Here is a 27,060-nt window from a genome sequence, read left to right on the forward strand (position 1 = left end):
CTGCTGTAGCGCTCAGCAGGAACCTTGATCATTTCAGCCAGAGATGACAGATTACAGCTCATGTCTTATGTTCCCTCAGAAAATGTGAGGGGGAGGGGTAAAAGTGTGTCACACTCACACAGGATAATTAATGTGGGAAGACTTTCATCAAAGATGCTAAAAGCCACAGAGTAAAGTCAAGACAGTCGAGCCACAGAACCCACAAGGCCAGCGTCACACTGTGTCTTTCTGGGGGGTCTTTAAAGCCCAGAGGCGTAGGCCTGGGAAGCGGTGAGCACGGCTCAGTGCAGCAGCAGTGTGCATGTTTAAATGGCCGCTACTGCCATACATGGGGGGGGGGTGGGGGTATAGCAGCATATATGAGAGAGAGTGTGGAGACAACGTAGACTTCAAAGTATATATGGTGACTACAGGAGCTGGAAAGAATTTGCCATTTGTTGGCTCTGTTTTAAACAAATTGGCAGCATTTTCATTCCATTCGGTGCTAAATGTATCTGATCAGTTGTGACACAATCAATCCAGCTGCATTCTATTCAGTTCAATAAACGTTCATGAATTTTTGTAACTGACTCCTGGCAGGTGTGAGGGTAATGGCCACCCACCTCCTTGTACCCCAGCGCTGCGGAAGGCTTCAGAGGGGGCGCGGGTCTCAGGCAGCTCAGAGACCAGGGCTTGGCGGTTTTGGGGGGCTCCAGGGGGCCCCGGCCGCTGATGGGAGAGGTGAAGCCCTGGGACACGGTCTGGTGGCTCGGGGTGGTGACCGCAGGCTTGCCGTCCGCATTCTGGGGACGAGGAAATGCAGGGGGGGCGTGGTCAAAAAGCATGCAGTCGGTTCAGCTGCACTTAAACTCCATTAAGGGAGGATATGGGACATGAGGTTTTACAGCAGGGGTTCAGGTCCTGAACTTCCACAGTGTCTGCAGGTATTTATGGTCTCCTTTCAATCAGCAGCCAATCCAGGCCCCGAAAACAAGGCTGTGCGGACCTTTTGTCCAATCAACAGCTTAAATGAACCACTGGTGCTGAAATGCACCGGAAAGTAGCAGACACTACAGCCTGGCCCAGATTCCCACTCTTCTGTTCTGAAGGCTCTTTTATACTCGGGGCTCGTTTGGTTAGGTCTGGAGAGCTGTACCTTGCTGATGGTTCCCACAGGGCTTCCTCCTTTGGTCAGAGTGGGTAGGTGCTCGAACCACTCTTGCAGCTCCTGCTGGCTGCTGCAGAAGACCGTGATCCGCTCGATCATGCTTCCTGCAAGCCCACGCACACATGCACACAAGCGCTCAGGATGGTCGCTACTTAAGATTGCAACAAAACACCACTGCCACAAGCCATTTGAAAACCTCAATGCCACTACCTCAGAAAGAAGCGTTAGACCAAGACAGAAATTACACGCGTAGTCTTGGGAACACTGTAACTTCCTCATCAGATGAAGTCAGTCACATTAAACACTGCAGCGGCCTTTGGCAAACGTTGACTCCTCCACCTTTAACTTAACATTGCCTGACTAGATCTGGTTCTCAAATATGTTCGAAGGGTCCAGAAACCAACCTGTGATTTCAAAGGCGTTTTCTGCATCCTCTATCTGCCTGGTTACTGTTGTTCCGGTCAGCGGTAACCTTCCCTGTAGGAAGAGAGGTAGAAGGAAAGAACAAAAACAGAGACAAGAAAGAGAGAGAGAGAGAGAGAGAGAGACGGAGGGAGGGAAAGCGAAAGAGACAGATAGAGAGAGTGGTATTATTTAGGGATGGGATATTCGTGATAATATAATTATACATCTCAGTAAAAGAACATCACAAATTATTTAATAGTCATAAATTAACACCACAGTCATCACCAAAATAAAAAGGCTATTACACCTTAGCGTTGGCTAACTGCCTGTAACAGGAACGAAGAGTAATAACCAGCTACAGGTGAGCACTTCTTATTCTCTGACATGAGGAACAGAGATGCACAGAAAGTTTGAAAGTATGTCCATAAACATTTAAATTTCACCATGCAAGTGAGATAGTTTTCCTTAAAGGAATGCAGAGGTTCACCTTTCACCAAAAGTAGCTTGCTTTCTTTGAAAGCAGGCCAAAATGTTCACATTTACTTCAATAAGCTATATCTTATTTGTGAGTTCCGTTATTTTGTTAAATCTAGTTGTTGGAATGGCCAAAATGTTAACGTTTTTACATAACAGTACGTGTAACAATAAAACGTGTTTTTGAAACGGATGTTTTCCGACTGGTATGAGTGAGCATTTTTAAGTTTGAATGTGACTTGGGGGATGTAGTTTATTGAGAGTGTAGTTGAGGGAAGCTGCTGGTCTGCATACCTGGTAAATGAAGCCGCTCATGCGCGGGCTGGCAGACAGCATTACGAGGACGCTGGGAAACAGCATCAAGTAACGCTCCTCTTTATCCTGCACAAAACACGCACACACACGCACATGTACAAACACACGCGCGCGCACACACACACACACACACACACGCACACAAACAAACGCGCACACACACACACACACACACACGCGCGCGCGCACACAAACACACCACACACACACACACACGCACAAACATATGTTACAGTAAAGGCCTTCATTTCAGTTTCGTTTCCTAGTGTGGACGTAGTTCTGTTGAGCTTTTTGCAAAAAGAAATAAGCATAAGAACATTTAAATACCTGAATAAAATCTAGAAAATAAAATGAGCCTTTGGAACAGTGAACGGCTTTTTCCACTTTATTTTTTAGATTAGCTTTTGTTTTGTTACCAAACGCCTGATTTAATACGCCTCTACTGCTCATTAAAGCCCACTACTCAGAAATGTTCCAACTAAGATATATTAAGGTTTCCAAAAACATTAGCTTCACCATTAGGCTTTATACAAGATAAGAGTCAAAAATGCCAGCGGCTGAATGGAAACCTCTTTCATCCCACAACCTTCTCAAAGGCGTTTTATATACTCAGAACTTCCGAATGAGGTAACATTTACATGCCTGACCAAAGTCACTGCAAGCCGCACGAGTGATAAGACAGACTGAAACACACTGTTCTTTCTGCTTTTCACAAGAAGTGCAGTTTGGTGATTACAGACCGTGCAGTCTGGTTAAGCACGCGGCGGGTATCGATTCGTGATAAGAAGCGAGTCGCAAAATCAAAGGAATGATCTGTGCAAAAAGCACAGTGGCTTGTTGCAGCAGTGTATCACAACGGTTAGGAACTGAGTTGCTGTAGGTTCAGACCCAAGGTGGGGGTGGGGGGGCACTGCTGTTGTACCCAAGGTACTTTACCTGAATTGCTTCAGTAAATATCCAGCTGCATAAAATGGACTGCATGTAAAAACAATGTATGTTGTGAAAGTCGCTCTGGATAATGCCTGTAATGTAATGTAATGTAATGTAATGCAATGTAATGCAGGTATGTGGCAAGCCAACCAAAGTCACCAGAGCGAACACTCCTCCCCACGTACACACAGATCTGCACTGACGTCCCAGAGGGTCTACTCGACTAAATCGGACTGATGCTTGGTGGGCGCCGAGCGACGCCCGTCCTCTAACCCGACCCCTGACCCCTGACCCCAGGGCGCCCCCCCCCCCCTCCTCACCTCGCTGGCCCCGTTCTGCATGTGAACGTGCGACATGTAGATGACCCCGCCCAGGGACTTCATGCTCTCGCCCTCCCAGCCGCGCACGGGCTCCGACAGGATCTGCAGCTCCAGGTTCTTGCGCTTGCGCAGGTCCTGGCACTGCGCCTGCGGGCAGGGGGAGACAGCGCGCCACCCTCAAAACTGGCACACAGTGAGCCACTTGCTCAAGTCACATGCTGCACCAGTGGTGACATACTGCAACACACCATACGCCTATCTGCAGTCGTCAACATAAGAAGCTTTGGTGAATGTTCATTCGGTGCTTACGATGAAGCTATGTAGTGCTTATGAGCTCTTATGAAGGACCAAAGAACCATAGATTACCACATGTCGTCAAACCTGCAACCAGGGAGCTATAGCGAATGGAAAGTGATTGTGAGCAAGGACAGAAACTCTTCCGAGGGCACATTTTATCTGTCTTCAGGGAATTAGGTGGGAAAATGCATAGGCTTAGAAACGCAACATAACGTCATCGAACCCGTGACGTCTGAGTCCGTGAGGGAAAGGTATAACGTTCAATCAAGCCGCAAATCAAAGACAGATAAAAGACTCGCTTTATTGCTAACGATCTTAGCTAGCGTGTTCCTCGTCACTGGGGAGTTCCCTCATTGTAGAAAGGGTTTGGTTTAACACCCCATTTCAAAAGGAAGATTAAGACATGAGAAATGGGGGAAAACCCCTCGTAAGTTCAGAAGTGAACTACTTAAGCTAGTGTTAGGAGAAAAGGCGCTGGTGAGTTCAGCGTTCCACTACAGACACACTAACCTATGCGGCGGTGAGGCAGCCAGGTTAGTGCTGGCAAGGGAGAACGCCCACTCCCGACTGCCCAGAGATGGCACTCTTTGCCACCATCACCCATCTCCCCGGCCGCTCCTCCACATCCCTCTCCGTCCTCCACATCTCCTCTGGCGCTCCTCACCATCTCCCTGCCGTCTCACATCTCCTCTCTGCCGCTCCCTCCACCATCTCCCTCTCTGCGCTCCTCCACCTCCCTCTCTGCCGCTCCCTCCACCATCTCCCCTCTCTGCCGCTCCCTCCACCATCTCCCCTCTCTGCCGCTCCCTCCACCATCTCCCCTCTCTGCCGCTCCCTCCACCATCTCCCCTCTCTGCCGCTCCCTCCACCATCTCCTCTCTGCCGCTCCCTCCACTCTCCCTCTGCCGCCCTCCATCTGCCGCCTCCACCATCTCCTCACTGCGCTCCCCCATCTCGCTCCGCGTCCTCCACCATCTCCTCTCTGCTCCTCCATCTCTCGCTCCGTTCACGACAGGCAGGGGGCGCCGGCAAACCTGAGCCCCGCAGCGAACGCGGAGCGGGGGACACTCGTACCTGCGCTCGGCCATGAGACTGCAACCGCAGGTGAAAATAACCAAGCAACACAGGCACACAGGAGGAAGGAGGCGGAACCTACCACAAGGTTCTTAAAAGCCACTATGGCTTTCAGGATGTCACAGTGGTCTGGGTGGGCCTCCTGGGAGGAGAAAAAAAAAATAAAATAGAAAAAGTTAAACATACATTTGATAGATTTTTCCCGTTATTCACCAAGGTGCTTCATTACTAGGACCACCAGTCTGTCTACCCTAGTTTTCTCGCATTGCACTTCAGTCCTCTGCCAGCGAGGGGTTGTGAAAACATCTTTGTCAAGCCATCGCAAACAATTATCCCATTTGCACCACCTCAACAGTCCAAGTTGATGAAGTAACCGCTACTAATTAAGCACAAACAATGACTAACAGCAATGTTTACAAGCGACACTCGTGTGTTAAATTCAGCTTGATTACTTACTAGCGTGGACATGCTGCAGTATTTTTAAATGTTGTTCAGGGGCATGATAGGTTTTGTTAAAAGCAGTGTGAAACATGCCCAAAAAGTTGAAAAAAAATAAAATAAATCATGATTCAACTAATAAACTAATCGTTGCCTTCAATCTAGGCTTTAAGTTGAATCGGGTACCTTACTGCAGGGCTAAAACAAAAACCTGCATCGGCCCTTTTCAGATAAGATTGGACACCCCTGCTTTATTATGGATGCATTTTTCTTTTTACTACAGCAGTACTCAATCCTGGTCCAGGAGAGCCACAGAATCTGCTGCTTTTCGTTTCTCCCTTAAGATCAGCAACCGATTCAGATGCAAGAAACCAGGTGACCTAAATTAACTGTATAATCAAACTGCTTTAATAGGTCAATTGCTGTGCTACTCGAGTTCTGAGTCACAACCATCCATGTTCATGTTCCTTTCCTCCTTTCGTTTTCATGAATGTCTCAAGTTACAAACTGCAAGTGTACAATTAGCCACTTAACTGTGCCATTGGAGCGTCTAAGGAGACCCTGGAGAATAGCCAATAAAATAGAAGGTTAAATCCCAGCAGGTCACATGATGGAGACAAACTGGTGGCCCTATTCATTACAACAGTACACGAGGGAAATCACACTTAAAAGAATGCACCATCAGCCAGGAAATTACTGGAGTGCAGCAGGCCTGGACTGCAGGCTTCTCCTACCTCCACGTGCCTCCCCAGCTCCTGCAGCAGGGTTGGGTACTTGTCCAGCCGCATGAAGGGCTTGCTCAGGCTGGTGGTCAGCGTCAGGACCCCGGGGCTCGCCGCTCCCTGACTCTCCATGAACTTATCCAGCTCCTCACTGCGATACATGCACACGCGCACACACACACAAAATATTAGGCCTGTAGGGAGACCAAGCTTTTGCACTCCTAGAAGTTCTGGCACCTTTTCATTCAATATTTTAAACGCTTTTTAGTACTGGAAAAATGATGAGCCAAGACAGTTCCTGTTCCTGTCATTACAATCTTCTGGTACATTTCAATCCTGTGTTCTGCCTGGAAATCAGGCGGTCCACTTTTACTTCCAAACATGCCAAACCATCTCAGAAGATGGACATTGCAGACAGATGACAGATGATCCTGTGCTGAAGTTCACATAGTCAGTGCGTGTTTAACTTCCATTTCTGAGAACAGTTTTCAATCCGTGTATCATTCGTTCTTTTCATATTCAATTGAGAATCCAAAATCGGAAAATGAAAAAACGATTTGTCATTGTCATGTCGTTGTCTACATGTCAATGACTACATGTCATTGTCCATTGTCAACATCGGCCACATAGTTTACATAAATCTCGACCATTTTTCCCAAAATTGCTTTATTTTTGAGATATCGTGTTTGTTTACGTTTTGTCCAGATAGACGTCATTCACCGCCATTCATGTTGAAACGGTGTCGAAAAACACTCTACGAGACTTGAAAGTTGCTAGGTATAGGTAATTTGCCCTTTTGAAATGCACTACGCCGTTTATTTTATCTAAAATTACTGTATTACTCTAATACAAGCCATTCAAATTCGAGCATAACATCAAGTTCAAGAGCATCTCGTTTAGGCGTACGCCGGGCCTCAATAACAAACACAAGCATCGAGGTCAACGATTGGCTGAAAGTTACACCTCAGACTCGTGTCTTTACCGCTGCCTGGTTACAAAGTCCAATCAGAGCCAGCCAGAGACGTTTTGGCCAATGGGATGCAGCCAAGGAAACGTGTTCCTTCCACGGAAACTAGAAACAGGGTGCTTGTTACTGAGGCCCGGAGTACCCTAAATGAGACGCTCTTGAACTTGATATTATGCGCAAATTTGAATGGCAATGAGCAATGACATGTAGTAACACTGGTATGGTCCTTTAAATTAGTGTATGGTTCCAGTGCGGCAATGGTGTCCATTTTACTTAAATTACTCATACCAAATTACTCAAAAAAAAATACTGATTCATTCCCTGCGTGATTCTGGTTTGTCAGGCTTTCTTTCACACTGAACTGTTGGCAAATTTACTGCAAGCTTATCAAGTGCAACACACAAAGAAGTCAATAAGTTCCAGGTCACACAAATAGGACAAATTAAATATCAAAATCAAGTTTGGCCCGTGGCCCGTTTTTTCATTTCCTATTTTTGATCTGAGCATAAAATCGAAAGTACGAAAAACAAACCGTTACTCATTTTTTGGTATCAGATTCATAAACGAATAACGAAATAACAAATCGTTTTTTCATTTTCCGATTTTGGATTCTCAGTTGAATATGAAAAGAACTAATGATACACGGATTGTTCTGCTCTAAACTCCATCAATTTCACTTTGATTTGATACAGAAGTACGCAATTACAGCGTTCTGGTTAAAAGTACAATGGCATAACAAGGTTAAAGTTGTTTTGATCACTTGCTTACTTGCACGTGCGCACACGCATGCACGCACACACACACACACACACACACACACACAGGTCTTTGACAGTTGTACTGCATATCAGCAAAACCACAACAATAAATATCCTGTCAGGTAAGGAACAACTTCCTGTTTATCCTCTCAGTTGAGTTGTCTTGGTTTCAAAAGATACACATTTCTTACAGAAACGAGTGATTACAAAAATGAAAGCAGAAAGTGTGGCAGCTAAAAAAAGTACCTTTCTACACACTTCCTCTCTGTTTTCACAAAGAGAAATGCACCCATAAGGTATAACCATTAAGATTAAAGGTCAATGTTCCTTCACTTGAAAATGACACCACCTGACACTTCAGTGGAACTCAGCAAGGATTTCCAAAAGACCAACCAGACTGCTGAGAAACGCGCCTAAAACTGTCATAAGCATCAGCTTATGAGTAGCATTTAGGGGGAGCCACCCAAGTAAGAAACTGAAAACCTGACACCTAGCACATCGAATGGAAGGAGATGAGACCATCCGTGTCATCCCCACTGCCTGCCTCACCCGCCTGCAGGTCGGCAAAGACATTCAATGTGCGATAAAAAAAAAAGCTCCAAGTCTTACAATGAGCAGCCAGACCGAGGTGTAATAATTTGTGACTAGGGTTTTGATTCATAATCATGGGAGAGCAGTTTATGTACAGAATGCAAAGTCTCCATGACGATGACACCAGATCCAGCTAGTGCAAGCCTTGCGCTGCGGTCGTGGAACTGTCTCCTGGGTGTGAAGCCCTGCCTGGGGCTCGTGGGTGTGGGTGTGAGTGTGGGACTGACTCCTGGGTGTGAAGCCCTGTCTGTGGCTCGTGGGTGTGGGTGTGAGTGTGGGACTGACTCCTGGGTGTGAAGCCCTGTCTGTGGCTCGTGGGTGTGGGTGTGAGGGTGGGACTGACTCCTGGGTGTGAAGCCCTGTCTGGGGCTCGTGGGTGTGGGTGTGAGTGTGGAACTGACTCCTGGGTGTGAAGCCCTGTCTGTGGCTCGTGGGTGTGGGTGTGAGTGTGGGACTGACTCCTGGGTGTGAAGCCCTGTCTGTGGCTCGTGGGTGTGGGTGTGAGGGTGGGACTGACTCCTGGGTGTGAAGCCCTGTCTGTGGCTCGTGGGTGTGGGTGTGAGTGTGGAACTGACTCCTGGGTGTGAAGCCCTGTCTGTGGCTCGTGGGTGTGGGTGTGAGTGTGGGACTGACTCCTGGGTGTGAAGCCCTGTCTGTGGCTCGTGGGTGTGGGTGTGAGGGTGGGACTGACTCCTGGGTGTGAAGCCCTGTCTGTGGCTCGTGGGTGTGGGTGTGAGTGTGGGACTGACTCCTGGGTGTGAAGCCCTGCCCGGGGCTCTTGGGTGTGGGTGTGAGTGTGGGACTGTCTCCTGGGTGTGAAGCCCTGCTCGGGGCACGCGGGCGTGGTCATGGGTGCGGGCTCACCCGTGGTCTGTCAGCACGCACACCGCTGAGGGGTGGCTGGCACAGTAGGACAGGTACAGCATCTTGATCTGGCACATCAGGTTCAGGTAGCAGCCGCCCAAACGCTGCTGAGCCTCAGCCACTCTGAAAGCACACAGACAGGGGCGAGGTTATGGAAGGGGGGTGGAGAGTTATGGAAGGGGGAGAGGGCGGTTATTGAAGGGGGGAGTGGGGAGTTATGGAAGGGAAGTGGGGAGGAGAGAAAGGGAGGGAGAGGTAAAGACAGAGAGGAAGCGCTGGAGGTAGAGAGTGACATGAAACCTTTCTTGGAAAAGACAGACAGACTGCCCATGAACTGAATGACAAAAGCAATTAAAACGTATCATGACGGGTCTGCATATCTAATGCATAAATGTGCTTTACTCAGTTACTTTTAAATGCATCCTAGAATTTTTATTTTTTATATCTACACAATTCTATTATGTTTATTATGCTGATATTCATTAGCATTTTTCTTAAATTAATTACTAATGTTTAAAAACCACCAACTATTCATTTGAAGGTTGTTGGGTTCCTGCCACTTTAATACATGCACTTTTTCCATTCTCAATTAAACATTTATTTAAGTACTGGACCAGATAAAAATGAGCCATCCTGGCAGAACTTTATATGATGATTTACTAACACATTGTCCCTGTCAAATACATACAGAACAAATAAATACAGGTACACTGTTGCCAAAATGATCCAGCTATAAAGACACTCTAGGAGCCAAGAGTGCACCCCTTCACCCTGTGTTTTTGCTTATTCCGTAATTTAAACACAAGGGGGCGCTCACCGCTCACAAAAAAATATCAAGAGACAGGGAAATTGTCATTTCATGCTTTATGAAGAAGCACATGGATGTCAGTAAAGAACAAGATTTCCTCAACATGAATTTCAGCCTCAAGAACTAATTCAGAATTCTTCACAAACACCTGAAGATTCACAAACACCTGAAGACACCTGAAGTCTGCTGCAGGAGAAAAACTTAATGGGCGAAAGGTAGGACATAATGGATTGGGTGAGCTTTAAAATAAAATTTAAAAAAAGGTGATGACAGCAATCACAAGATACTGCCATGGGGTACACTGCAGGGGTGGGACAGCCATGTTGACTGGGCGGGGCTCCCAACTCACTTGGTGCACTCTTCCAAAGCCACGCAGAGGCCCTGCTGGAACGTCAGGATGTCCTCCAGATTACCCATCAGGCTACTGCTGTCCGCACTGGACAACCTGCAGAGGGAGAGGACACAAACACAGAGAGCGCGTTAAATCGAGGACCCAGTGAACAGGCACCCAAATACACAAGGGAATTATTTTTAAAGTCCCTCCTAATCCATTCAAAAATAATCAATATACCGCATATAATTTTAAATGTATAAATCTGGAGGCTGACAGATGGCGTTTTCAGATAAAGGAAACCCTAAGTGTGACAAGGGGGCTCCACTGTATGGCACTGAATCTGGACCGCGCCAGTGCCGACTGTCACCGTAAACCAACCGGCCACTGGATCACTCGGGGTGGGAGAGTTCCAGTAAGCAGGGCTGTCCCCGCCTCATCATACAAAAAGCAGCTAAGCAGCTCACTGCAGTGCCAAAACACAGCGGGGATTGGCTATGCGTTCTGGAGGTTTCCGGAACCGACAGGGTGCAGCAGTGATGGACTGGACCTGCACATCTCATTGGGCATTTCAAATTTGAAGACAAAGCGGTATTGACCATTAAAACAGAGCTGGTTGTATAGTAAATGGACTCCACATGATCAGTGTGCGGGTCCATAAAAAGACTGCAGCACAGGAGCTCCACAGAGCTCCTTTCATTTGATAACCTCATTACTTAAACCCAAACCGTGCAAAACATCAAGACCTCAAGGCATTCAGTGTGTCTGACTTTAAAGCAAGTCTGTTAACTTGCTGCAGTGCAGTTCTAAGGGATCCTGTTTCAATCCTGCTTTACAGAGTAAACAGAAAGTAATATCGGGCAAAAACCAGGCCTGAACGCCAAAAAAGCAAACAAGTGAACAAAAATAAAATAAAATAAGAAACCTTGAGGACTGTATGCACATTCTGATTTCCTTTCTCCGCCTTGGATTATATAATTGCGAGTCATATGTCGTACTAATGCAAGGAAATATGGTGGTTTGCAACTGAATTCATTAGATTTCCTCTGCTCCTGGGGCTGATGGGTGGCTCATTGAGTTCTGTGGTCTGATATGAAACCTGTGACTGGCAGCCCCCATGCGGGATGTGTTCTACAGGGGCCATGTTGTGTGGGGACAGTCAGCATGTTTCAGTCAGTTCCTGGTGGAGAAACCTTGAGGTAGCCTCAGGTGTAGCTGGCCCACAGCTAAGGTGGGTTGGCGTAAACCTGCCACGTCGAGCACCTCCTCTCTCCCCTCCCTCCCTCCCTCCGTCCATCCCCTCCCCTCCCCTCCCCTCACCTGTCGCTGGACTGCAGTGGGCGGAGGTAGCAACTCAGCAGGGTCTGCAGCTCCTTCACAAACTCCCGCTCGTGCTCCAAGATGTCCTGAACCACCTGCGGGAGGGGGAGAGATGGCGTCCAGCGTCAGGCTAGCTCAAAGCTCGGCTCAGCAGCACACAGCCTGCGCCAGAGCCAGCCACGAATCAAAAGAACCGTTTACGGTCACATGACAGGTTAAGATTTCAACTACGCTGGATGCAGCTTCCTGTTCTGACCATGGCTACAGGTTCACCACATCCTCATATCACACACACACACACACATACTCTAAATAAGTCAAGCCTATCTGATGAAGCAGCTTAAATCCGCCAGTATTCTTCCCCGATAAGTACCTCAAAACCTATGTTGTTGTAAGATTGAGTCCACATATTAGATACTATTATTATCCCATTATATGCATAATTACATTTGTAAGCATTATAATATTATTCAATACTGTTCTTTTCCTCCTTAGGAGGCCTGTAAGGAAGATGAGGAGTATTGTGGGGAGACGTTGTGTGAGGTAGGAGTACTGAGAAACAGTGGGGAGAGGTACACTGTGTGCAGGGCTGCTCTTCTCAGACAGAGGTGTTGGGGCCCACTCACCACTCCATAGTAGTTCTTTGTCAGCTGAGGCACATCAAAGACTTTCACAGCTTTAGGGGACACGGGCTTCTCTAGGGGACACACAAGAGCACAGCTGTGAGTCATGTGACCAAGGAAAAAGGAGGGAAACTCCACAGCAGTCCACCAGCACTTCATTTCACAAATAACTCAACAACGTTGTGTTATTAGTGTTATCACAGGCCCAAATCAGGAACAATGTTTCAAGACTGCTCACGTTGCAGAAAGCAACTCGAGTGCTGACTGATACTTCACTCACGGCCTAATTCGCACTCATGTGCCAACCTTGAACCTTTTTTTATTTTATTTTTTAAATGTTGACCTCTACAGTGAATCCGGAAAGGGGGGGGGGGGGTGTCCGTGGGGAGCACTAAAAATGTGCCTGACCGTTCCCTCTCACTGACCGGACGGCTTGATCTCGCGGACGTAGTTGCTGGGGAACCAGCCGGTCTTGCCGTTGAGCGTTCCCTCCCACCAGCCGCCGTCCTCCTGCCGCGTGACGCAGATGAGCTCGCCCTTGTTGAAGGACAGCTCGTCCTCGTTGTTCTGCTTGAAGTTGAAGCGCGCCTTCACCATCAGCTGCCCTCCGCCGCCGTTCTCCGACATCTCCTGGGCACGAGGGGAGGAGGGGTGAGCAGAGCGCCCCTCCCGTGCCAAAAACGCAGGCCCGGGGAGGAGGACGTCACGGACTAGCCTCGAGATGTCCGACAAACTGACCGATGCGATCATCGCTCATTAATCCTAAACAAACTACTCCGATGATTTTCACATGACTTCAATTCTAACAAGACCAGGTCAAAACCTAGTATATGGCTGGACTGGCCGACCAATGGTGTAACTTCATAACTCGGCCGACCAATGGTGTAACTTCACTCAGTCACAGACATTCGCGTAGGGCTGGCCTCGCTGTTGCGGTCCAGCCAAAAAGTAACAACTATTATTACTATTATATTATTAATTGGATTCAAATGAAATCCTGAAAGTAACAGTTATTATACTGCCCACTGCAAGAGAGTTTGGTATTTAACTTATAAAGACCATGTTTCTTAAGTTTGCAACATGGAGACGTTAAGCAATCAGCGGTGCATTTGTGTAATGAACCGTCAAACAGAAGTGACTTAAAGAGAATGTCCATTACAGAATGGAGGAGTCATGAGACCTCCAGCTTTCATGTTTAGAAACAACATGACACTTTACATCAAAAGGAATTTTACTATGTCCCCCTTTAAGTATTTGTAAAACGTAAGTCTAAATCCTTATCTAAATCTTTAGCGGTTTAATGGACATCAAAAAGCAAAACTGCGTGGTCTTTACATTACACACGAGAAAACATCAAAATACCTTTAGGGTGCTGAACACTCTAGCCTACTTGACACTATGTCAGTTTTCTATTGGACAGAAGACCTTAGGAACAGGCTGCCTATTTCATGGCATGTAGCAACAAGCTATTCACATATTTCCAAGCTTCCATTGCAAACATACCATTGCACAATCTGGAGTGATTGGATTTCTTAAGTGCCTAAAGGTCTGTTTTTCCTCCCTAACAAATTATACAGCTGACTCATCATTCTCAGGTGTTGGCCTCCTTACCGCAGGCTTGGACTGTCTGCGCAGTGACTTCGACTTGGACAGTGTGTGTGAAGAGGACTGGTTAGGGGAGGGGCTGCTGGACAGCGAACATGACCTCTCGATAACTCGATCTGTGGAGAAGAACACAACCGTAACCATCACCGTTTTGACTGCTCACACTCAAATGACCGGGAAAAATGGTTTCCACACCGCTAGTGCGTTTTCCGACAGACGTTGCGTTTTCACCATCATTCTCCAGAGACACGTAGTTCGGTCAGAGACAGATACACTCCCAGACAGCAGTGTCATTTCAGGATAATGTCCGGTCTTCAACGTGGGGCTTCAATTCTCCATACGCATAATCATCATACAGCACCCTATCACAATGTCCCTGGGTCTCAAAGACACTGCATGTACACTATATGACCAAAAGTATCTGGACACCCCTTGGTCTGGGGCTGTTTTTCATGTTTTGGGACAGGCCCCTTAGTTCTAATGAAGGCAAATCTTATTGCTACAGCATACAATCACGTTCTAGACGATTCTGTGCTTCCCTAACAGTTTTGGGAAGGGCCTTTCCTGTTTGAACATGACAATGCCCCCAGGCACACAGCAAGGTCCACATAGAAATTTTTCTTTTGAGAATTTTGTGGAAGAACTTGACTGACCTGCACAGAGCCCTGACCTCAACCTCATCCAACACCTTTGGGATCAACTGCAAAGCCAACTGCGAGCTGGGCTTAACTGCCCAGTCGGTGCCTGACCACACTAATGCTGTTCTGGCTGAATGGAAACAAATCCCTGCAGCAATGTTCCAACATGCAGTATAAAGCCTTCACAGAAGAGTAGAGGTTGTTATAGCAGCAAAATCCAGAATTTTGGATGAGACCTTGGATGTAAGGTGTCCACATACTTTTGGCCATGCAGTTTAGGTAGCTTAAGAAGAACTAATGTACCCTGGATGCCCATTTTCTACTGATAGGCCTTTGGCATTTCAAACATCTGAAGAGTGAGAAATGTGGTTGAATCAGCACAATTAAACACATACATTTCCTCATTTTTAATCTCAGTTGGTTGGTTGCAGGGCTGAGGCAGTGGTGCAATGCGTTTTAATATGCGTGCTCAGTTTTAGGGATTTTAAATAGACCAAGAAGGAACAGATCACAGACCAAGTTGACTTCTCCCACCAGCAAGTTTTTTCACAAGTGAATACTGCAGGCATGCTGCCACAAGTCACAACTTAGCACAGATTTTGTTGTACTTGAGTAAGTTCATTTATATGAAATTATATTCAGCAGAACTGTATTCCTTTACTATAAGGATGCAGGTGAATGGGGAAGCAGGGAACTTCCTCCCTTTGAAAAACAGTATCCATTCATAGCTTAAAATGCTAAGCACCTCTCCACATGTGCAGCAATGCACAGCTATGTTGTCGATAACAACTACTGACCAAAACATAGCTACGTACCTAAAATAATGATCGATGCATAGTTTTTGTTCCAAACCAGGACTACAATACATGATATAACTAATTAACCAATCATAATCTTCAATCAAGACTTTTGTAAATAGAATCTGGCGTATTAGGCTAAGACAAAAAACCTACACCCACACTGGCCCTTTTTGGATAAGACTGAAAACTTTTGTTCTCAATCATGAAATCAATGAAGACACTGTTAAAAAGCACTGCCAAAGTTCTTTCAAACTGTGGATTTACAGACTTTCAGGGCATTGAATATTTGCTATACTTCTGTCATCTTAGGCAGCCAGTAAGGTTTTTTGTGTGGGAGTGCATGCGATACAGGAGGTGGTCTATTGTCTTGTGTACTAGTACAATGCTGGAACAAAAAAAGTTGGCCTAAACAAAAACGCTGGCATTGTACTCAATTTAATATGAATTCACTAGGTACCTGCTTGTTAACACACATAGCCTGCTCCTCATGTGGCTGAAACTCAATACATAAACATGTAAACATAATGAAGAGGTTTAGTTGTTGTTCAACCAAACATCAGAAATGGTAAGACGTGTGATCGAAGTGACTTTTGATTATGATTATGTATGATTGTTGGTGCCAGACGTGGTGGTTCCAGAATCTCAGAAACGGCTACCCTCCAGGAATTTTTACGCACCAATCTCTAGAGTTCACAGAGAATGATGCGATAAACAAAAAGCATCCAGTGAGCTGCAGTTGAGTGGGCCAAAACACCTCGTTAATCAGAGAGGTCAGTGGAGAATGGGCAGACTCATTCAAGCTAATAGCCATAAATGCTCAAATAACGGCAGTTTACAACAGTGGTGTGCAGAAGGGGATCACACATTGCATCAAACCTGGAAGCGAATGGGCTACAACTGCAGAAGACCACATCAGGTTCCACTACTGTAAACTAAACACAGGAAGACGAGGCTACAGTGGGCATGTGATCACCAAAACTGAGCAACTGAAGACTGGAAAAACATTCAGATGGGAGGGTCAGAAATTTGACATAAACAGCATGACTCCAAGCATCCATCCTGCCACGTCTCAACAGGGTGGCAGATCGCCAGGAACAGGGTTGGATGCCACTGCTCTATACAATTCAATGCATTCACATGTCAATTAACAGAGTGGGATCTACTGTACTTTTTACTTTAAAGTACTATTACCAGATTATTACAAAGGGTTCTACAATGATAAAAGGAATAGCTCACCCTTAAAGGTTATTTAAGATGCCAGAGATGTCTGGGCTTAAGCAGAGATTTTTTTTGTTGCTCCAAGCCATTTAGTACACTCAAAAAAAGGTAACTCGAGGTTTGAGACAAATCTCTGTGAATTTGGTGGCAAAGTACCACTCAATTGCTACGTGGGAGGAAAAGTGTGCAGACACACAGGGCACCACCCGAGCACCTTATGCTGCTTCTAGCACTGCTAATGAATAAATGCACGAGTCAGTGTGCCAGGAAACGCACAGAAACACACATTCTAATATGCATGAGGAGATACTCTTGTTTTCATTGCATTATGCAGCTCCCTCTGAAGCTCTCCACAAATTTCCCCGCTCCTTGGAGGCTGCCCACTCCTTACAACCGCTGCTGCTCTCACGCCGGCTCTTGGTGTCCGTCCAGCTCGACAGGCGCGGTCATTCCACGGCGGCGCTTTGCGCGCACGCCAAGAACCTGCAAGCTGCTGCGCAGCCCCGTTACCGCGCCGCGACTCGCAGGCCACGTTACATCTCTCTGCACACAAGCTGCTCTGCACAATACTGCAGGCTGAGGAAACACAGACAACTGCACTGTGAACAATGACCACTGAAAATAACTTGGATTGATTATTGCTATCGCAGAAACCTTTATGATAACTATCAAAACCGTTTTATGGCCAAACTGCCACAATGTCAATGACAGTCGATAATGTAAAACTACCATTCGCCCGCTGTTTTTATGAGTCACAACATAGTCCAACTTCAACCTTGGTTTTGTGCATCAAGTAGTGTTGGGCGATTGGACGAAGACATCATGGATGTTTTAGCCCATTGCCGGTGGGGTTTTTTTTTTTTTTGCTTATTTACAGTCCTTTAATTTTTAATGGCGTCCAGCAAATAATGTAAACGACTCTGTGGGTTTGTCAGTCTGTGTAGGCCGGTCTGTGTGTTCAAAATGCTCAAGCTGAACCGCACGTGTGCAAACACGCAGTATTGACACGGCTGATTGGGCGAGACGCTGATATCTAACATACACACTGCGTACCTGCTGTTATCTTGTAACCTCCTTGGTACCTGCGCGTGTTTGGACTAGACGCTGAAAAGAAAGACAACACAGTTGACAGTAGCTTTGCCGGAGTGACAGAAAGTCCTCTGAAATTAATCATCTGAAATTTTAAGCAGAACGTTGTGACCGTAAACTAATAATAGCTGCGTCGCAGCTTATCACCAATTGGTAATACGTGTTTTTCAAAAATTAACCAGGTGACTAATCTCGGGACTTATTTTCAAATCATGTCGGACATCTGTTCAGCCTGTCTCTGCTACACTCACTGAGCTGTAAACCCGTGAGCTGTAAAGATCTCAAGGTGATTTATTGGTTTAACTGACGAAGAGCAGGCATATTGTTTCAGTAAAGAAAGATCAGTAAAAAAGGCTGCAGATGTCAGAGGATTGGCTAAATGCATATTTATTTTGAATACAGTTTCGGAGAAGAACCGCAATCTGTCTACACTCTCCCAAGCAGCAGGGGTTGTATATGAGCATGCTAGCAATTATTTTGTGAATTGGACATTCCAAATTCAGGTGGGATTGGAGATGCCAAATTGAAAAATAAATAAATTTTAAAATAGGCCATGATGTGGAGACATACCATGTGGAGAGCACACACACACACAAAGAGTACATCAGCACTTGACAATTTTAGGGGTGATGGTTTTTGAAAATTTTGACATATTGCCCAACCCTTGGCGTCAAGTGCAATTATGTCATTTACCCCGCCAAAACTGAAGCACACATGAAGAAGTAAAATTAAATGAACGAGTGTAAATGAGAGAAAGGTTAGCGCGAAGTAAAGACTAAATCATGTGACTCATTCCTCTCTGACATTGGCGGGCTGCCCGAAAACTGCATGAGGACAGCATGTTCACCCTCAGGCCTCTGGGACGGGCTGAGGAAACACCTGCCTTGCAGGTGGGAACCTGCAGACCCTGCAACGCAGATACCGAGTCTAAACACACCATTTTCGGCAGCCCTAGTTTGCATTCACCCAACCTTTCTGACCTGAAACTGTGTGCTGGGATACCCAGCCTGCACTGCCACTGCTTCTGGGGGCAGTGGCAAAATGGAGGAGGGGGTCACCTCATTCCACCACACCCCCAATATCACCAGAGAGCGGCACTCTCAGCTGGATTCCTCCCCACACTCGCATCCAATCCCTGACTCCGCAGGGCCCCCCAAAAAAAATCCTCCCTCCCCACCCCAAACAGCAGGAGCCAAGAGGCCGCCTTGGGGAGTATGCGTGGAAGAAATGCCTTCAGCTAACAGATACACCTTCATACACCATGTGTGTAAAAGGTGCAAACAGTCTTACAGTTTAAGACCATTATTATTTATCATACTATTACAAAATGTAGTGTAGGAACCACAGAAATGAAGGTCCAAGACCAAACTATAAACCTAAGCTGCGGCTGCAAGCTAATCTGTTTTTCACAGGAATGGGATAATGGTGTTGCACCTATCCTTAAAGGTTCATATACGCTTTGATCAAGACCATCTGGGAAGCAGGATTAAGCGGGCATCCTATCAGTGAAAGGGACGGCGATGAGAGACGGGGAGCGGGGTGGAGAACAGATTGCAGACCGCTGCGGATTGGACGTTGACCGCTCATCCCTTTCCTTATCTGTCCGGTGCACAGGCCCGGGAGCAGCGGCAGTCGCACCAGCGCCCCCCCCCCCCCGCGGGGAAACAAATTTCCTCTCTGGAGGTGAGGACAGGCCGGCCCCTCCGTCGGGCGCCCTCTCAGACCGAAATACGGGGGGAGCGACAGCTTGCCCTGCCGGGCCGTGCTGGACCGGGCAGAAGGGACGCGGCTGTCGCACGGGGGGGAGGGCTGGGACGGGGGCCCGGGCGCCCACCGCGGCGCGGCGGCGGACCGCGTGGCCGAGGACGGCGCGACGGCACGCCGAGCGGCCGCGGGCGGGGCCCCGAAGAAGCGCTGCCCGCCCCTCGCGCGTCCCGGATTCCTTTCCAAATACCGCGCCGGTGCCTCTGGCAGAACCGCCCCGAACGGCTTCGCCTGGCAGCTTCGCGGCAAAGCGCGGGGTTTGGCCAGGCCACCCCGCCAGACGCTCGTCTCGGCGGGAAGAGCGGCGGGAGCGGGGCGGCACATTACCGCACGCCCTGTGAGCGGCCCGCTCGCCCTTTCACGCCACAGCCTGGCATCTCTACGGTCTACACACACAGGACTCGGGCAACAGCCCCGCTCAGCCAAACCATCGCATCGCACACCTAGGAACCCTCCGAAAAGTCCTAAGGTACTTCTGCGCCCTCAGAGCCCCTTTCTGAAGGCCCGTGTTCTAAAAGCAGCCGCTGAGCAGACGGGATGAACGCAGAGGCGGCGAAGCACCGGACCAATGAGGCTACGGGCCGGGGTCGTAAACCCAAGGAGGCGCAACTGTCGCGTCCATCAAAAACAGAACATGCTCGCCGCGCCTGCCACGCGGACGGACATCTAAGAACCAGAGGGATGCACGGCCCTGCGCAGTTTGAGCCTATATTTACAAAGGAAATCCTATTTTTGTCAATGTGCACCTCATGTCCAGGGCAGTTTGCCCTTTAGAATGCTACAGCAAACAGTCTACGGCTTGACTCAATGCACAAAAATACCACAACATTTACAGCATGTTCAGCAATGATAAAACTACACTTTACATGTCCCCATTTGCTATCATGAGTTTTTGTAAAGGAGTAAGTTCCTCAACAAATGTTCCCACAAGGGAAAGTAAAGCAAGCTGGCGTCTTACCTTGAGTGGCAAAGTTTACTGCAAGGAGAGTGTTCAGGATTTGGCCGAAGTTCTCACCAGCGTACAAGTCCTCTGCTTCAAAGCCCTGGAAATGACACGAAGCTTCTTCAAAACCAAAACAGAAAATGCACGCACCACACAGCCACAGGGAAAACAGCAAGGCTGAAATCATGTGACACTACGCTGGAACTCGTTCTTCACTGATCGTACACAAACAAGCAGAAAAAGGACTCGTAAAAACCATCAGTCATGAACTGAGTGGAAACATATGGGAACGCAAGTAAATGAAATGCACCAGGAAAGTTAGCCTACCTGATGCATACCCCTTATTTGTGATTAGATAATGTTCTTTTACTACGGGATTGGCTGCAAAAATACACATGGATTGGTGAGCTACCTTTAAAGTCGCAAATTCTAACCAAGGTCATTTGTGTTTGAGAGAATACATATATATGTATAAACACTATAATAAATAAACACTATAATAAACCTCCACTGGAAGAGAACATGCAAAAAACAAGAAATTATGAATATCACTCTCTCCGTTCCCCGTTACAAAATTGCTTATTGTTTTGCCATTCTCTTTAGTGTTTATAACACAATGGAGCAATGCACTTTGGGAGTGTTTGGCTCTCTGGCTCCAAAGTCTCCATTTTGAAGGGGTGTTAACTGTTCTTTGTATCCAGGGCTGTGGTTTTTTTAATGGTCACTGACCTACATTAATGTGTTTGCACTAAACTGAACGCTTTCATTTCAAATCAAATTAGAGACTGTTAAAATCACACCCCTGGGAAACAAAAACAATGAACTTCCACTTCAGACTTTGGAGCCAGCAACCACACGCATGTGAAACTCCAAAGGAAGAAAACAGAACAGCACTCTAAGCTAGCTAAAATGCTAATGATATATAGGGTTCCGTCAATGACATCAAGTCCCCAGCTGGCAACTTCTTTTATGGATATCAGCTTTTCAACAAAAAACAGAACCAGAATGGTTCAACGCATGAGACTTTCCACGCTAGTGGTATACAGTATATCTTTACTGCGTGAACTTCCCATTCATTCAATTTGCCACTCAGTGCGTTACTACAGCTTACAGTTGCCACTGTATCCATAACTGGCAAAAAGATTGTTTTTATTACTTTAAAAATGTAGTAGGCTAAAACTTGTCACATTTTCAATATAGTCTCTTCAAAAGCCAATTAATTCAAAGCTATGACAACATCTCAGCTGAATTATCACATGAACGACTTTAAAGGATGTTTAAATTCACTTTCATTTGCTACATCTTCAAGCCCATTAATGAGACATCACCTCTCCCATTTCCAACTCCCTGTCCCACAGACATCCCTAACTGGCTTTCTAAAAACCACAAGAACCCTAGAGTCCGACCTTAAAAAGCACACTTAACAATGCAATTAATTAATAAACTAACACAAAAGACAACATAAATAGGATAAGCTATCTACAAGTTGAAAAGAGAAACCTGTGGCTGAATCGATTCCTTCCTCTTTCATTACTTCCCTGCAGAAGTGAAAGCTGAGAGACTCCATTGTCCAATCACATTACTTCTTGAGCCAATGTGAAGCTTTTAGCAGCAGTTAAAAATAGGGCCAAATTCAAAAGTGCAGACCAAATGATCGCCTTCACCGAGCCCTACCGAAACCGAGCCCTACCGAAACCGGAATATTCAAATGATCCAATTACAGTGGTCCTTTTCTCTTTGGTGCAGCAGTCAGTAGTGTTTCCACAAAGGCATTTATACTCAAAGCCACAGGACCTAGGGGAAAGAGGCATCCTAAAGATACCATTCCAACTGTTTGGCTGATTGAGTTGCCCCTGTTTTGAATACACTGATTATGAGTATGCCCTGGCGTGAAGGTGCCAGTAAGAGCAAGCAACCTTCTGGTATTTGTCACTTGCTGTTCTGCAAGACTAAACAACATATATGTCATCCTTCTTAAACATTCAATATGGAAGACAGCAGTCCATTGTAACTCTTGATTACATCAGACCTGCCAACCTTGGGAAAATATTTTGAGTACCACAATAGTCAGTGTAAAGCTTAGTTCACATGCTTTCGCACCACTTCACTTTGCACACGACAGTCTGCAAGAGACACACACACACAGACACAAAGACACACACACAAGCTTTTGCTCATAATTCTAGTTTTGACTGTAGAAGTGATCAGGCAAAATTGTATAATTTGACCTGATTCTAAAATATCACTTGCACTGCACTGGGCTATATTATGATATACTTGCAAGTCAAAAGCTTGAGTACACCTGCTTAAAACCATTTTTTTCATGATTAATATTTCATTATATGATGTGTGTGCTTATACAAACTGGTTGGTACACAAAATGCGTGCAGGTTGGCACATCTGTTACATGTACAAACATGTACATTTGTATGCACGTACAGACAGACAGACATACAGACAAACTCACACACACAATTTTATCAAACTAAAACAGACCAATTTGCTATCTAAACCAAATGAGTAAAACAACTTTTACCAGGAGTGGACAAGACGAAACTTGTTGAATTTTTTTAACTACAAAGCTAAATAAAAAAACAAAAAAACATACCAGTAATCTTATTAACTTACCACCACAATATACAGCAGCTTTTCATGTGACTGCGTGTACAGAGTAATGCACATTAACTAGCTTTAATGAGAGATCATATATAATGCTACAACCCCTCATAACAACCTAAAAAAAAAACACCCATCACACACAGAGGCAACAAGAAAAACACCTAAAACTGAAAGGCAAGTCAAAAACAGGATGCTTGACAGTGGGATTTCTACTTGCAACTGATCTTTGTGGCTAGTGCCATCCCAGTGTTACTCAATTAGCCATAAAAAGCCACAAGACCAGAGATCCCCATTAATCTCAATTTTAGGTAGATTACAGCACTGAAAATATAGCTCTTTCTCTCCTTCTCCCTTCAAATTCATAAAAACAGAGGCTCGGTTGATTTTCACAAGTACTAAACTCAGCGTGCACGAAAGCGAGGGTGTGTAGACTAGCACGCAGACCCTCGAAAGTGTACGGCCAGATAGACCTTCTTTACACTCTGCAGGCAATCAGCCTATTACATTACATTACTGGCATTTAGCAGACGCTTTTATCCAGAGCGACTCAAACAACTTTTGCATCCATTTATACAGCTGGATATATACTGAAACAATGCAGGTTAAGTACGTTACTCAAGGGTACAAAGGCAGTGTCTGACCGGGGAATCAAATACTACACTGCCGCCCCTATTACTATTGCTTAGTAGCGCCACTAAGTATCTTCGTAGAATTCCTGAATAACCTCGATGTCTTTGATATAAAGACATTAACATTAAATACTAAACACACCAGACGACAACATTTTTTTCTTTGCATGCTTTCTTCCCCACCCACCAGAGTTGAAAAACGTCACTCTTCGCTTGGCAAGTCGTTTTTATTGCAAACCTACCAGGCAATCAACAAACTTAAGCGTGCATAAAAAGTCAAGACAGCTGTCCTCAGTAACTTGGCCAGCTATACAACTTGTGGAGGCACAATGTTACACCACATACTTTAGCATCATAAAGTATCACATGAAATCAACCTAGATGTAAATACAATATACATTATTAAATATTACACCAATAATTAGGCTATATGACATTACTTTACTCACACTGCTCGATTAACCACAAAATAACATAACGATACCTATGGTAGCAAGGTGAAGCCAAAGCATAAATAAAACGTTGTCTAACAGTGAACATTAGCTAAGGTACAGCAAGCAAGCCGTCATGAACTACATCGGGGTCTCACCTCTACTTTAAGGGATGTGCATCCTTTCAAAAACTCTCTTATGTTGGCAAGGCAATCCGCTTCGCCCCTCGGCTCCTGGAAGTACTGAAAACAACAGAAAACAAACAGATACAGCTAGCAAGCCCGCAAGGTAAGTTGGGCGATTTTTAAATGTGCACAGTTACTGCTAGCTAGCCAATTCGTCTGTGTTTACTCCGTCAACCAGGAAGAGAATGGTGAAGTGGCAAAATAATTTGTCTCTTGTCAGATGCAAGTAAATCTTTTTGTTATTTTATTTTAGTCAAATTTTGCTAGCTACATAAGTAGCCAGCTACTTAGCGTGCTACCTGAGTCTACATTCCCCTCTGTCGCCCTCCTTATACATGCACAGCACATATGCGCAGAAGAGCTGCCACACCAGGAAGCAAGTTAGCCGTGGGTAGGAAGTGACGATCGCTTCGTGAACGATAGTTTTTATATTTACATTTAGATATGAGCACGAGCTAATTTCGACTTTTACATACGTTGAAACCATGGGAAAAAGTCAACAAATCAGAATGGCATTGTAACGTTAGAGTATGGGATACGCGATTTCAACTAAAAACAAAACAAAAAAACCCCAACTATTTTCGATGACCAGTTAGGCTATTTGAGGAGCTCAGCACAAGAAGACAATTTGGATGGGTCACCCATTTCAGTGATGGGGTATCCGTTTTAAACCTCCAAGTCTGTCCTGACACATCTTGATATTTTATTGGAGAGAAAATGTATTTATGATGGGCTAATTTACGCACCAATATCAACATCTTAAAATTTACAAAAAATAGTTGATGGTATTTTCAATGTTTTTTAAAAAAATGTTTTTTTAATTTAATTTATTTTTTAACGTAGCCTAGTTACATTATTTTAATACGTACAGTAGGCCTTTTTCTAAATAAGTCCCGGCCCTGACCCATGCCTGAATTTCATTCAAACTGAATATATTGAGCACTGGCAAAGAAATAACGAAGGAATCCTGCAGTTAACGGTAGATTTAATTGAGGTAACTTAATTACACAAGCAATGTATGCATTGGCAACTTCATATCAAGGCGTTTCGAAATAGGAAAAATAAGAATCCTGAATGTCATCCGAAAAAAGTACAACTGATACATGTAGATTAAGTAAGGTGTTTGATTTGACAGCGCGTTTATGCGTCTTGGTTAGCCTGCCATATAAAAAAGTAGATTAAGAGCACATGTAGCTACTGGTGCATGCATAAACATAAATCCATATTAAATGCAATCGTCATAAAATGTAACTTTTTGTGCAAGACAAATCTATAAACCGCATTTTAATTTAGTAATCCACATGTGAAACATTAACCAATATAATTGAAATGAAGTGAAACTTGGCGGGTGCCCTTAAAGAATGCGGAACCTGATTGGTAATGGCTATCAAGCTAGCTAGCTATAACGTTACATCCAGGAAGTTTAGAGTTCAGTTGTGCGGCATATTTTTGATATGCAAAACTGATGCTAACTCACAACCTTTAAAATGTACCTAGCATTATATGAGATAAATTATCCTGCAAAACATACGATTTTACGGTGATATTTTCCGTACTGTTTTCACGAATACCTTGGCTACATTAATTAGCTTGCTAGCTAGCTTCTGGCGCAATTTCAATTTGCATTCTGAGGATTTGCCTAATGTGCACCTGGAAGAAAGACGTATTAGCATTAAACAATTGGCAGAACGAATGCGCCACATGTTAACCGCGGCGTTTCGTGTTTTCTTTAAACTTATAATTTTAAAAGGGGCTGACCGGATACATTACCTTCTGGACTGACCCTGGCAGAAGTCGGTCCAAGAGTTTACAGAGGACAACCCCATCTTTCAGAGACGTTTTCAGAAATTCCTCTGGATCTGCGATGTTCTTTTTCGGTGAATTAAGCACTCCTAAAGATATAAGCCACGTTACCGTCTGCTCCTCCGGGTTCATTGCTGCCGCAGGCCCCACAGTACAACACAAAGGAGCAAGTCAAAGGAGTTGCGTCAAGATGTTGCCCACATCCGTGATATCGACACTTCGTGTTTTTTTTTTTTTTTTTTTTTAACAGTATATACGTTTTAGCAGACCTAGGTTCCCTCTCGCAGTTTTAAAATGCGTAGCATACAAGCGTCTCGCAGACTACCCCCAAGTCTCCTGAGGGGAAAAGTATTCTTATCAGAATGCTATCCTGTAATTACCGACATCGGTTGTAATTTCCTGAGGAATATAAATAACTCGTGTTTTATGTTTCATGCTATATACACATTTGGAAAGGTCTCTTAACTTATTCGGATACCTGACCAAACTTTCAGACAATTTCTAGATGTTATGTTTCGGCGAACGTACTACCCAGTTCAGAGAAAATGATCCACTAGCCAACTTCTGGCCGGGAATGCATACTGCATTTTCCCATGAACAACTATGCTCAAAATGCACGTTTTCACTTTGTGGACATGCCACTCATTGTGCGTCACTATGCAACGACTGGCTGTAATTCAATGTAGGCCTACGTACATCACTTGGCCAAAGTTCTCGTATTTTTTATTAAAACATTTATTTTTCTGTATTGCAAAACAAATGGCAAGCTGTTACCTTCATGAGCATGTTTCACCAGGTTAGAGAAAAATTAAATCTGCCCTAAACGGATTAAAGCGAGCCTTCGCTGTCATTATGACAGAAGGGGACAATGTGCTAATGCTGGGCCCAGAGAAACGATTGTGTACTAAGTTTCCTCTGACAGTGTTCTTTTTGTAGACATCGACTGTAGATT

The 27,060-nt window shown here is 45.3% G+C and overlaps 1 protein-coding gene across 5 annotated transcripts in view; it reads right to left on the reverse strand.

The window, feature by feature from the left end:
* arhgef6 (Rac/Cdc42 guanine nucleotide exchange factor (GEF) 6) overlaps window positions 1–26,673 on the reverse strand; it is a 37,123-nt gene extending 10,450 nt beyond the window's left edge. Inside the window, exons 1-17 of one of the 5 annotated variants that reach the window (XM_064350641.1) lie at window positions 26,076–26,673; window positions 24,279–24,362; window positions 20,457–20,541; window positions 17,699–17,749; window positions 13,996–14,105; window positions 12,810–13,014; window positions 12,388–12,458; window positions 11,762–11,856; window positions 10,460–10,555; window positions 9,303–9,425; window positions 6,135–6,273; window positions 5,045–5,104; window positions 3,592–3,738; window positions 2,321–2,407; window positions 1,552–1,624; window positions 1,136–1,251; window positions 603–782 (exon numbers count right to left, since the gene is read on the reverse strand). In XM_064350641.1, the coding sequence (XP_064206711.1) occupies window positions 603–782; window positions 1,136–1,251; window positions 1,552–1,624; window positions 2,321–2,407; window positions 3,592–3,738; window positions 5,045–5,104; window positions 6,135–6,273; window positions 9,303–9,425; window positions 10,460–10,555; window positions 11,762–11,856; window positions 12,388–12,458; window positions 12,810–13,014; window positions 13,996–14,105; window positions 17,699–17,749; window positions 20,457–20,541; window positions 24,279–24,362; window positions 26,076–26,240 (1,887 nt within the window). In that variant the 5' untranslated portion in view covers window positions 26,241–26,673. The remainder of the gene's footprint in view (window positions 1–602; window positions 783–1,135; window positions 1,252–1,551; window positions 1,625–2,320; window positions 2,408–3,591; window positions 3,739–5,044; window positions 5,105–6,134; window positions 6,274–9,302; window positions 9,426–10,459; window positions 10,556–11,761; window positions 11,857–12,387; window positions 12,459–12,809; window positions 13,015–13,995; window positions 14,106–17,698; window positions 17,750–20,456; window positions 20,542–24,278; window positions 24,363–26,075) is intronic. The other 4 variants (XM_064350640.1, XM_064350643.1, XM_064350642.1 and 1 more) reach the window with 4 other exon arrangements.
* Between the last annotated feature and the right edge of the window lie 387 nt (window positions 26,674–27,060).

Source organism: Anguilla rostrata, chromosome 9 (genome assembly GCF_018555375.3).
Source record: "Anguilla rostrata isolate EN2019 chromosome 9, ASM1855537v3, whole genome shotgun sequence".
NCBI classification, from domain to species: domain Eukaryota; kingdom Metazoa; phylum Chordata; class Actinopteri; order Anguilliformes; family Anguillidae; genus Anguilla; species Anguilla rostrata.